Here is a 13,145-nt window from a genome sequence, read left to right as displayed (position 1 = left end):
GCAAAGCAGAGGGGTGTGTGTGCAGCAGAGGCTTCTGTGCATGTTGGTACAATAACTGCTCCTGTTAGCATCGTTAGCACAGCTGGGCATCTGAGCATCTTGTTTGAAGGCTAACCAAAGGCTAATTCATTTGCTGGATAATTAGCCAGTTAATAAGCTAAGCTAACAAGCCAGCTAAGGTCTAATACAGAAACTGATACCTGTTGATTAGCGCTTATTTATAAATAAAACAACACTGGAATTTCAATCACCTTAAAAAAAACACACCAACACCACAAACACAGCCGAGAGGTCACATTCAGAGCACACAGGTAGCGGCTGGACACAGAGCGGCTAACAATGACAGCACCCGCCTGTCAAAGAGACCACGCCCTCATTACGCATAACTTTAAGAATAAAATCTCACCCCCTGTACAGGTGTCATGAAGGGGGAAATTAGCTCCAGAGACCAAAACCAGGCTGTAATTATGTTTATTTCTGCTATAAAGTTGGACATTTTAACATGGGAGTCTATGGGGCCTGAATCATTTTTGGAGCCAGACTCTAGTGGCCGTTAGAGGAACTGCAGCTTTTACGGCTTCATTTTTCAGCCCTGGCTCTCTACCACAATCATCAAAACACCAAATGAGGGAATAACTTCTGGAAGAATAGTGTTCATCCTCCAGCAGAGTTCAGAGACTTGTAGAGTCAAGAAGCAGTGAAGCACATGGCGGCCCGACATCTTACTAAGACACTTTATGTTGGTTTTCCCCTTAATTTGTCACCTGTCTGTAGCTGCTGATGCTTTGTCAGTTTAGTGACATAACATTGCCATAAAATGTTAAGTATAGTGATAGAAAATACTTTTAAAACATCATGGCAAACGTATGCGGTGTCATTGATTTCATGGTCTGGAGAAACTGCAGTAAAACAAAACAACAAAAACTAAACAAACAAAATAACAACTTCAAACAAGCAAACTTTACCACCGTGTAAACTCCAATTAGTTTTCTGCTTGAATAGCACACAATTAAGTTGATATCCTATCTCAACATAAAATTCATCAAAGGTAAAATAAATAAATACATTAATTCATATAATTCAATATAAAAACTGTACAATTCTAATACGTTTTAAAGATATACATTCTAACCATGTTCAAAATATAACCCTAGACTTTTTTGTATACATGTAGATTTATATTTTATAGAGTTTATAGCCCTAGCTTTTACTTTCCAGTAATGTTTTTATTATTTATTTCTTATCTGCCTCTTTGAGGTTCATTGTGTTGTTTGTTTTATGATTGCAATGTTTTATTTGGCTGCTGAACTTATAATAATAATAAAAATTATTATAACTATTATTTATGTATTTATTTATTTGTAGTCTGCATTAGATTCAACATCACAGACAGGCAGTGCAAAAAAAAAAAAAAAAGAAGTAACTTCCCTTTTTAACTTATATTTGCACCAATTTGTTTTACATGTGTAGAATTATAGATTACCGCCTTTAAACTGGATATTTGGCTTCTTCCTGTGGGCCAGCATAAACTCCAATAATACCGCGTGGCACTTGGAGACACACACAAAAAAAAAAAAAAAAAACCCCAGGTTGGATCGAGGAGGGGCCTGTGGGTCGGATTTCCAGAGGAGTGAGACCTCCGACCCGCTGACGAACATCCTCTCCGCGCTCAGGCTGCGCGCGTTCGCTGCTCCGCAAACACAACGGGCAGCGCGCGACCACCGGCAGTGGCCCATCCACATGATGTAGAAATCAGGCGCCGAGCTAAAGGGGGAGGGAAGTCCGAGTTATGCCTCGCTACTATCTCAGCATCCTTCCCAGCAGCAGTAGGAAAAAAAAAAAAGGAAAAAAAAAAAAGGAGAAGCCAAACAAGCAAAAGTTTTTCCTCCGACTCGCGGAAAAGAGGAGTCGACATGGATGAAAACGAGCAGTTTGTGTGACTGAACGTAAAAAAAAGGACTGACGAAAACAAACTCCACACGGTAAAAAGAATGATAACATAGCTAGCACTTTGTTCGCTTCCTTTTTTTTTTTTTTTTTTTTTTTTTTTAACCCCTTTTTTTTTTTTTGTATGAGAGAATCACGAAAACAAACTGTGGGGAAGTTTTAAGGCAAGAGAGAGAGAGAGAGAGAGAGAGAGAGACGGGCCATGGCGCGGGAGGGCGAAGACGCCGGGATGGCCAAAGCTTCAAAAGTCAAAAGGCAGAGAAAGAAGAAGAAAACCAAGGAGAACAAAACCAGGATTGTCCACGCAAACATACTGTATGACTACGCCAAAGGGGAGGAAAACCCAAACCGACACTATGCAAACAACAAGATTAAGACGACCAAGTACACTCTGCTGTCTTTCCTGCCAAAGAATCTTTTTGAGCAGTTTCATAGATTTGCCAATGTTTACTTTGTTTTCATCGCTTTGCTGAATTTTGTCCCAGTTGTCAACGCTTTTCAACCGGAACTGGCTCTGGCCCCTGTAGTTTTTATTCTGTCTGTCACTGCCATCAAAGACCTATGGGAGGACTACAGGAGGCACAGGTCGGATAAAGAAATCAATCACATGGACTGTCTGGTCTACAGCAGGTAAGTTGGGCCTCAAAAGCCCCCCCCCCCAAAAAAAAAAAAAAAAAAAGCCAGCGGTGTCCAGCTGTTGCTCTAACCTTGTGTGTGTGTGTGTGTTTTCACTTTTCCAGCAGCACAGTACAAACTGTCTAAGCGAATAAAGGCAGATTGTTCCTGACTGGGGGAGGGAAAAAAACAAAACAAAACAAAACACATTTTCTGTACTTCCCTGTCCAGACCGCAAACTGGCCTTCATGCATGAACCCAGCTGTCAGTCAGATGGCATCAGGGATAAACCGGGCTAACACAAGAGACACACACACACACACACACACACACACACACACACCTCCAGTTTCCTTCACGCCAGTCTGTCAGAGAAAGTGTTTTTCTGATAATACAGATGTTGAGTCAACATGCAACCTGACAACCTGTTTCTCCCCTAAGCTTCCTCTACTACTGTCCCCCCTCTGAGTCCGTGTGTGCAGTGTATTTTGCTAATGAAAAGCGGCACTGTCGTCCATGTACAGAGCATAATTCAAGGTAATCAAAAGACTCAGTGTTTAGCAGCTCCACAGTTTTAGCTAAGTCTTGACCCGAGTTGTTCTATCAGGGTTGGACATAATTTAATTTTCTTCTGCTGTGGCAATATTGTGCAAAAAAAAAACCCAAACAAAAACATCTCCCTTCTCAACCTGACAACAACTGACTTGACTAAACCTTCACGGCAGCCTCATGTCAAAGTCGCTCACACTGTGTTTAAGCTGAAGAACCTGTAGCTGCAGGCGAACCCACACCTAGATAAGTTTCATCTTCACACAGGCGTTGTTCGTGTGTGGCAAAGCGGAGGCAGTGTTTTATTTATAAGGAAGGAAATTCCACTTTTATCAAAAATGGTAATATTTACAGTCTGAAGAATGGTTTACTGCGGGAGCTTCCTCCCAAAATGTACATCTTGGAGTAACTACAAAGACATAGACATACTCCCTGAAACCACACACTAATAAGTGCAGTTCCCTGGAATGTAAATAGTTTGCTCTTAATCTGTTTTTTTTAACAGAGGAGTAACAACATCCGCTGATGCTGTCCAGAAGCTGTCTGGACTCCAGGTCGCTGAACGCCCAGTTTGACCACAGCAGTTTGTTTTGCTGTTGCCTATCTGAGCTGCTATATTCTCTCATAGCTGGAAGATTAATTAGTGACGAGTGGGGGCCAGTTTTTCTGTGGTCGTGCACGAAGAGTAAAAGATAAATTTCACATTTAATCAACACTGAAGGACAGACCTTTGACTGCCACCAGACTGCAGGAATAATGAATTTTCACCAGGCTGACTGTCCTCGTTTTACTCTTTCTGTTTGTTGTAGAGAATAATTCACAAAGTTGCTTTTATAACATAAATCTATACAGAATAAAGAAGATATATTAACAACAGGATAGCTGTGAATTTCCTCCATTCAGGACTTAAACAGTAAAGTGTGAGCAATAGCTGTGACCTTTTTAAACAAAGATCAGCAGTAAGAAGATGGCTCAGGGGTATTTCCAACAGTCATAGTATTCATAGAGACCCTTTCTTGGTATCAACACCACTTTATTGGCGTTACAGTTACAGTGGGTTGTGTACATTTAATAAGGTGTGAAGTCAAATATAATACAAACCATGTGCTCATTATATTCATGCATATAAAAAGTGAGTTTATCCGTATGGGAGTCAACATGCTGACGTTAATATGTTTCTTCAACAGTTTTAATTTTCGGGGTTTGTCTCTATTATATAAAACATGTTCTCTCTTCTCTTAAAGCTCCTCCAGTGTAAAGGTCTGTGTCCATGTGTAGTGTGATTATAGATCAGCTCTAGCTTCTATATTAATACTGTGAAAGTATCAAAGCCTCAGTCCACAGAGAAATGCACACAGCCTGTATTCAGAAACTGAGCCTTAAAAGCAGCCGTCAGGACTTCTGGAACTTTGTGATGTCACAACAAAGCAGTGACCAAGCCCCGCCCACCTGGACCCACCATCCAAACCTTGCAGGATTTGGTTTCTCTGAGTGTTTTTACCTGAAATCTGCTGTATTTTTATTGGATCACTCAGAAAACAGTCAGCCAATCAGAAGAGAGGCTCAGAACCTCCTCTCTTCTGATTGGCTCACAGACCTGTTGTTGCTAGAGCTGCAGAGAGAAGCCTGAGAGAGGAGATGTAAAACTACACTGAGATGGTTTTTGGTTCTTAAAACCACAAATATATCTTCTTATGGATCAACACTTCAAAATAAAACACCAGAAAAGTGTAAAATATGGGACCTTTAATTTTCAATTTGCTGATTATGTTCTACATTTAAAAACTGAAAAAGTAAGAGAAGTAAATAAATAGTAAAAAAAAAAAAAAAGTAAATAGAGTGTTCACAAAAAAGTTAGACAAGAGAAATTAGCAAATCCTCACATTCGAGAAGCTAGAAACATAAAAATCTAAAGATTATCATAATAGTTGCCTGAAGATTCGTCTAAAAAAAACTTGAAATGTCATAAAACAGTGAAAATGTCTGCAACAGTCGTCCACGGCCGCAGGTCCACAGGTTATTTATTCGACCACTTGTCCAAAACTCATCATCGACATTCAGTTTCCTGTCAATTTTGACAAAGAAAAGCAAGAAATCATCACACTGGAGCAGCTGGAACTGGAGAATGTTTGGTGTTTTAAATAACTTCAACGACTAATCACTTATAAAGATAATTACCGATATATTCTCAGCCGATAAATTAATCTTTGTAACTCTACACTGCTGGCAAACCAACATCCCAGATAAGTTTGTTCCAGCATGAATTAATTTATTTACAAACCTGCGTTGCTTATTTAACACGTCTGTGCTCCAGCTATTATTTGCTCTCAGATTATTGATCTATTTTCAGGCAGTGGGAAAAAGTAGAACGTGTTACTAACAGTTCTGTAAATCAGTTTTTAATATCTAATGTTCTCTATTTGTTCTGCATTGTTCTGTTTGTGCGTGTAAGACGTCAGACTTTCACGCTGCCACCATGTGTGCTGCAGCGACAAGTGAAAGGAACACAGTGTTTTTATGTACTCGGATGTGAGTCATTAAGTGAGTGTTTTTCCTTGCATTTCTGTGCTGTTCTTTATAGCTTGGAGTTATGCATTATTTAGCATATTTGCTACCAGGAATGTCACAATGGTCAGAAGTGAACCCTGGTTGAACATTAGCACAGTTTCAGAGAGTCACTATCCATCCATGAGGGTTTTTGCACATCACAGCAAACATCATGCACAATAACAACGTACTCACACAACAACAACTCATTAGTGGTAAGAAGCATCAGTCGGACTAAAAATCAGACTCAGTTTGTTTGTTGTTTGTTGTTTTTTTCCTTGTGAGAAAGACAATGTTGTGTCGTAAGGGCGGGACGCTTCCTCTTCAGTTGGGGAATCACGTTTGTTTAAATGTTCATAGTCCTCTGAGGATGCAGCGTTGTGTTCATGCTAAGCTACATCTTGTGTGTTTTGATGGACATACGGAGGAAGAGGTTGAGAGGCTAAGAGGAATTTGGGAGCTGGTGGCGACAGCTTTAGCATCAACACGCAGGCTGTCCTCTGTCATGTGCGACATATTTGCTTCCCCCCCCCGTTCAGATTTATGGAAGTGGAGCTGAGGTCTCTGTTTATAGAACCAGCAATTATAGGAAACAATAGCTCCGCATATTTCATCCAACCGTTTGCCCTCTCATTGTTCTGGGCAGAGCGGAGAGACGCTATGTGGAGAAGTACTGGAAGGAGGTGCGAGTGGGAGACTTCATCAGGCTGCGATGCAACGAGATTCTCCCCGCCGACGTCCTGCTGCTGAGCTCCAGTGACCCGGACCGCCTGTGCCACATCGAGACCGCCACACTGGACGGAGAGACCAACCTCAAGCAGAGGCAGGTCGTCCGCAGCTTCTTTGACCTGGTGAGACCGATGCTCAGCACTTCTTGTTTCCGTGTTGTTGTACCCGGTGTGTCACACATACACACACACACACACACACACACACACACACACACACACACACACACACACAAACACACACACACTGGGTCTGTGTTAGACGCCTTGTTGGAAGCAAAGGTTCACTGCTCTTGAAACTTTGAAGGTTTCATGTGTTTGCTGTTGGTTGGTTTATTTTGGTTTGTTGGAAAGTTTTTCTGGGCAGGTTATGAATTTAGAAAAAGTTGTGATATGAGTCAAACTGCTTGTAGTTTTAGCTCGCAGCCTTCAGCCAATCAGAAACGAGAATTTATCCACTGGAAGATGCTAAAAGATCAGTTTGAGTTTTATTCGTTTATTTTGAAATTTAGATTTTGAAGTTGTGTCGGTACCTGTTGTTGCTCTTTGTTTGTTTTTCCACTTACAGTAATTCATTATGAGCGAGCATTGAAATAAGTTGATGGTTAATCAATAAGTTGACCAACAGAACAATAATCATCGCAGTTTTGATGATCAGTCATGGAAAAACCTGGAAAGGTCGAGGAATTCGAAAATTGCATCTGGGAAAAACATGAAGTCACAAAAGGTTTTTTGGTAAAAATTTAAGGGAAAATATTTCAATAACTATGTTAAATAGCTTTTATTAAAGATGCCTCTGGGAAAAACAAGCACCTCAGGACATCTAACACACACACACACACATTAGTTTATCTGCTGCAATAAATCATGTGTTAATGAAAGTTGTAGTTGCAGTTTTTATTGAGAATGCTAATAAGAGGTGTGTACGTCTGTATTATTGATAAGGTGATTAAATGTGACTAACACCTCTGTATGTTCAACAGGGAACCATCAGTTTTTTTAGTTTTTCATTCACGTCTTGACTCAGAAACGAGAATTCAGCTGTTTGTTTTCTGTCTGCAGGATTGTGAGTTCGACCCCTTGAAGTACAACAGCGTAATTGAATGTGAAAAGCCCAACAACGACCTGAACAGATTCCGAGGCTACATGTGAGTGTGTCCCTGTTTGGTCTGTGTGTGGCTGCCGGGCCGCCCACCACATGGCGGCCCGGCAGCTCCGTAAACTGTCACCTCAACCAAAAGATGCTCGGCTTTCTGATTTTGTGTTTCATTTTCATTTCACTGTAAATGAATGCAGTGTCATTCTGAGTAACGCTGAGCTTTGAAATGGAAATCATGCGAAAGTGCGGTTTTGTTGACAAGCCAGGAGTTTCCCACTTATAATTATGACTTAAACAGTTTTTCCAAGTCAAGATTAGAATTTGCCTTCTGGGGATGCGGTCGCAGGGTTTTTATCCATTTGACCGCGCACGTTGTGAAGATGTATGTGCTTCTTTTATAACCAGAGAGCCGTGAACCATCGGCTGATGACCAAAGCTGTAGCTGCAACAATATTCCTATCACTCAGCCGGTTTCCTGTGTTACACCTTTGTCTGTGTTTGCAGTAGAAAATGCTCAAAGTTGCAAGATGTTTAGGATGTTTAGGATGTTTGTACATGATTGTTGAAAGGCCTGATGGAGGTTTTAAAGGAAGACAGCGATGATGTCATCGAGGTTATCTGGGTATCAGTGCATGAAACATGGAGCTCGAGAAGTATTGGCATTTTGTGGGCAGTGAGGGACAATCATAATTATAAAAGATAATCAAGTTGCATTATGGGAAATGCAGTATCCAGGGTCTTTTTAGCTCAATCAGTACAAAAAAAAGTCATCAGTCAGCACTGTCACGTCTATGGCAGATAGATTTTCATGTGTGCAGTGTGTTGGTATTTAATGTAATTTGTGCATTCGTTACTTTCCACATTTTCACTTCGCTGTTTATTGTTTTACATAAAAAAATAATAATTTAATATTGAGTATTCAAAGTCTCCACTGGTTGCCTGGAAACCTCGCTGTCACAATTAGACTCCAGGAAGTTGGTTTGGTCCAGGCAAGAAAGTTGAGCATATAACCCCCAATAAAAACCCCAGTGTGTCCTCTCTACTCTTCGGTTCCTGTACGGACTAAACAAACAAGATATAAAGTCTTAATCAGTGAACTGAAGAGGTGCAGGACGGAGCCAGACGAGCTGCTCTCCACCAGTCTCTACGCTAAGATAGCCTAACCTTATTGAGCTACTCCTTTTTAAGATAATCATAGAGTCGTGTTTATCATCGAGATGGAGCTTTATTTGTGTTATTTTTCTGGACCTGAATCCATGCCCGGTGTGTGTTGTTTGCTGTGTGTCCATACACACACACACACACACACCGGTGTGTGTTGTTTGCTGTGTGTCCAGCCTGAGACGCGTTGGAGGCAGAGAAGATGAGAAACATCCTCCGGGTTGACAGTAAACCGGCGGGATCACATGATTATGACATGTATGCTTTGCTCAGAAGGAGACCAGATGCTGCAGGTATTCAGTTGCCAGGCTACAGCGGAGCACGGGGGGGGGGGGGGGGGGGCTTGTCTCAGCAGTGTTTTATTACATTACGGCCAGTGGCACGGAGTCTAATCTCACTACCTTTCTGGGAGAGAAAGCACTCTGCGTCTCAAAGTGTTATCAATTCTCAAACAGTGTGTGAGCTATGAACTAGGATGTGTGTGTGTGTGTGTGTGTGTGTGTGTGTGTGTGTGTGTGTGTGTGTGTGTGTGTGTGCGTGATCGGAGCTCAGGGACATTGCTATCAATCCATAAGGGTGGTGACGTGTCAGGCGGCGCGCTGTCAGAGGCCAAAGGATGAACATTCCTGTTAGTAAACATGCTGACAGTTGCGTGACTTTCAAAGAAGCTAGAACAGAGACGATTAAACGCTGCTCCCAGCGAGAAGGTTGTTTAACTAAGACGGTTGTAATCCTTGATTTAGTAATGGGATTAAGGCTGACAACAAAAGCTCTGCTCTCCCTTACAACAAGCACATTTGCCCCTCGTTTAATACAGCTCAACATACATCTTACTTTTAGTTAAAAAGCTTCTTCTAACAGGGGTGTGAACTGCTTTGGTGGGCCGGCTGACAGCTGAATTCAGTATTTGTATGACACAGAGGTTCTCGACGAGCCTGACGAGCTTTAAACTAAAGAGTCTGGAGTGAGATCTGAGGGTCAGCGATGAAGCAGTGAATTGCCTGATTGAGTCTAAGCCCGAGGGGTTTCTGTGGAGCGGCAGCACGGTCAGTGCTTCTGTATCAGAGGGATTTTGTGCTGAGATAAGGGCTCTTGCTGAGGGAAGACCATGATGCTTCGGAGCGTGATCGATTGAGGTGCTCAGCAGGATAAACTGATGTTGTCTTCGGGGCTCTGTCATAGAGAGAGATACTCTATCTCTCCTTAAGCAGTATTTTTCACGCGTGTGTTTAAAGACATTACCATGGTCATTTAACCTTTTGTTTGATACAACTTTGGACCAGTACTTACAGTTATTTCTCTGCCCTGACAGAATCCATCGAAGCGGCAGAAGAGATGCACTTTACAAAGAGAACCTGCTGCTGCGAGGCTGCACCATCCGCAACACGGAGGAGGCTGTGGGAATAGTCATTTACGCAGGTTAGCCCCCAAAAATAATTACATGCCGTCAGCTGTCACGCTCCGTATTTGACCTCTGACCGGCTGCTGCTAACACGCCGCGTGTCTCCGCAGGTCACGAGACCAAAGCCATGTTGAACAACAACGGCCCGCGCTACAAGCGCAGTAAACTGGAGAGACAGATGAATGTAGACGTGTTCTGGTGTGTCATCATCCTGCTGGTCATGTGCCTGTTTGCTGCTGTGGGTGTGTAGCTGTTTAAGAGTTCTGTTAACACCTGGTGCTGTTTAGAAATGTTAAATTACAGAACATCTTGTTTTGGATGAAGTTTTCTGTGCTTTTATTTATATCTTCTCATTCCAGTGTTTGTATGAGTTGACCTTGTAGTGCTGCTTGTTCCAGGTCATGGGCTGTGGATGTTTCAGTACAGAGATAAGAGGCCTGTGTTTGACGTTCTCAGTCCAGAGGGGACGGACTTATCCCCCATCATGTCGGCCATTTATCTCTTCCTCACCATGATCATCGTGTTTCAGGTAGGAAACAGAGAAACAAAGGCACAGATAAAGATATAAACAAGACGTACAACATCAGCCAAGTTTGAAATGTTTAAAGCCTCTGTACACAAGCATTGCTATAAATCAAAGTATTGGCATTTGCTATTTCAGCGCCCTAAGACGTGCGTGACCTCTAGATCTTTGTCTTCACATTTAGTCTGGAAAAGCAGTGAGGAAGCACATGTTTCACGCTGACAAATAATCTTTGTGATGCAGGAGCAAAATAGGAAAAAAGTTCCACCTGACAGTTATTGATTTTTTTGTTTGTTTGTTTGTTTTCCTTTCATGCAAAAAAATGTCATTCAAAATGTCACGCTGTCCCGTGTCGGATGTTGCAGATAGGTTTCCAAATAAGCGAGAGGTCAAGTGAAGATAGCAGTTTGGTTACGCTGTACAAACGCCAACTGTTTGAGGTTGGAGACCTACCAGTGTCACTGCGTGATACACTTAAATAAACACATGACTCGTGTTGGCGTCCAGGCGCTGGCAGAGACGCCCTCCCAAAAGCCATGACTCATTTCTCCAGAACCACTCTCCAGAAGTGCTGCCTGGAAATGTCCCACTTGGGGATCACACCAACAATCAAAGCAACCTGAAAGAACACAACACTATAAAATATATGTATTTACTGTAATGTGTCGTAAAATCTGCTGGGAAACACTGACCGCCTCTCTCCTCTCCTAGGTGCTGATACCCATCTCCCTCTTTGTGGCGATTGAGATTGTCAAGATCTGCCAAGTGTATTTCATCCATCAGGACCTGGATCTGTACGACGAGGAGACGGACACTCACCTGCAGTGCAGAGCTCTTAATATCACTGAGGATCTCGGCCAGATGCAATACATCTTCTCTGACAAGACGGGCACGCTGACGGAGAACAAGATGGTGTTTCGCCGCTGCACTGTGGCAGGGGTGGAGTACTCCCACGATGCCAATGGTGACACAAGCCAGCGAACACACACACACAAACACACACACACACACACACACACACACACACACTCTCACTCTCACTCTCACACTCTCCATTACAAAAACAGGAAGCAGTCGTCGTCGTCGCCTCTTACAGTCGTTCTCCACGATGTGTTTGTGTGTGTGTGTGTGTGTGTGTGTTGTGTGTGTGTGTGTGTGTGTGTGTTATTCAGCTAGAAGACTTGCTATGTACCAGGAGATGGATTCAGAGGAAGAGGAGTGTACATCTCACGGTGGCACCCTGCCCAGGCGGGACAGCGTGTCCAGCCACCAGAGCGCCCCGGTGGTGCTGCGCTCCCAGAGCACCAAGTCCCATCGCAGGACGGGAAGCAGGGCGGAGGCCAAGCGTGCCAGCATCCTGTCCAAGCACACGGCCTTCAGCAGCCCCATGGTCAGTCCACGTCACCGCCTCGCTGTCCTCGTCCCCTGTGCCGCCTGCTCTCAACTGATAACCACCCCCACCCTCCCTCTCTCCCCACCTCTGTCCCGCAGGAGAAAGATATCACCCCCGACCCTCAGCTCCTGGACAAGGTCAATGAATGCAGCAGTCAGATGGACTTCATGCGCTTCCACAGCCAGCCCATGTCCCAGCTGCCCTCTGACCTCTCCGACATCATCGATTTCTTCATCGCTCTCACCATCTGCAACACGGTGGTGGTGTCCTCCCCCAACCAGCCCAGACAGAAGGTAACACTCACCTCTCCTGTCAAACGAGGGATTACCTTTTGATTCGGTCACATGGGCCGCCAGATAGTTATTATATCTGGAGCTGTGTGTGTGTGTGTGTGTGTGTGTGTGTGTGTGTCTGTCTGTCTGTCTAACCAGCAGGTAAAGCAGACCTCGTCTTTTATTACTATAATAATCTCGTCTCGAGGGCGGGTGAAGCAGCTGAACTTGTAATATGGTGCCGACAGCGTTTGAATGATCGGGTGCGACAGAATCCGACGTGCTCTCCTCGTCGGTCCGTGTCCGAGTTTATTCAGGTCGCTGAAAGTTACAATCTGCAAAATCTCATCTTTGCTTTACTGGAAGATAATTCATTTAGTAGGAGCCGTTTTCTTCCTCTTCATCCTGTCCTCCTGTGAATGTGACGCCTGGAAAGGGTGTCAGACAGTCCTCTCTGAAAATACACCCGGTCTTTGTGAAGTATTTTTGGAGCAATTTATTCAGGTAGCAGACAGCAGCGATGTGACAGGACGTGATGGGAGATTTAGGGAGTGACGTGGCGCTGAATACTATGGCTGAACGAAAAAAAAAAAAAAATCATATGGCAATTGTTTTGACAGATATTAGATTTTAATGGGAATGGTACATTTTTAAAATTTAATTTCCACTGAAAAAAATACAAATAAAAATGATAATGATGCGATTTGTTCTGGGAGTCTGTGCATGTTCCCTTATATATATATATTATATTATGTATAGGCCGGGTCATCCCTGCTGCACCGCAGTGCTTCATTTAATAGTTTGTTCTGACACATTTGACCTCGCAGCTCCTGCAATTTGGATATTGAACTCTTCCATTTTGTGATTTCAATAATTTGTAAAATAAACTGTATATCAGAGAATCTGCAA

The 13,145-nt window shown here is 43.0% G+C and overlaps 1 protein-coding gene across 1 annotated transcript in view; it reads left to right on the top strand.

Annotated features, from left to right (window-relative positions):
• Positions 1-1,440: 1,440 nt before the first annotated feature.
• Positions 1,441-13,145, top strand: part of atp10a (ATPase phospholipid transporting 10A) — a 35,693-nt gene continuing 23,988 nt past the window's right edge. Inside the window, exons 1-9 of the mRNA XM_056378725.1 lie at positions 1,441-2,577; positions 6,305-6,509; positions 7,449-7,534; positions 9,959-10,065; positions 10,159-10,290; positions 10,447-10,577; positions 11,283-11,535; positions 11,744-11,961; positions 12,063-12,257. Of these exons, the coding sequence (XP_056234700.1) occupies positions 2,150-2,577; positions 6,305-6,509; positions 7,449-7,534; positions 9,959-10,065; positions 10,159-10,290; positions 10,447-10,577; positions 11,283-11,535; positions 11,744-11,961; positions 12,063-12,257 (1,755 nt within the window). The 5' untranslated portion in view covers positions 1,441-2,149. The remainder of the gene's footprint in view (positions 2,578-6,304; positions 6,510-7,448; positions 7,535-9,958; positions 10,066-10,158; positions 10,291-10,446; positions 10,578-11,282; positions 11,536-11,743; positions 11,962-12,062; positions 12,258-13,145) is intronic.

Source organism: Seriola aureovittata, chromosome 6 (assembly GCF_021018895.1).
Source record: "Seriola aureovittata isolate HTS-2021-v1 ecotype China chromosome 6, ASM2101889v1, whole genome shotgun sequence".
Taxonomy (NCBI): domain Eukaryota; kingdom Metazoa; phylum Chordata; class Actinopteri; order Carangiformes; family Carangidae; genus Seriola; species Seriola aureovittata.
Note: the sequence above shows the minus strand (reverse complement) of the source record. Positions and strands in the feature narration are given on the sequence as shown.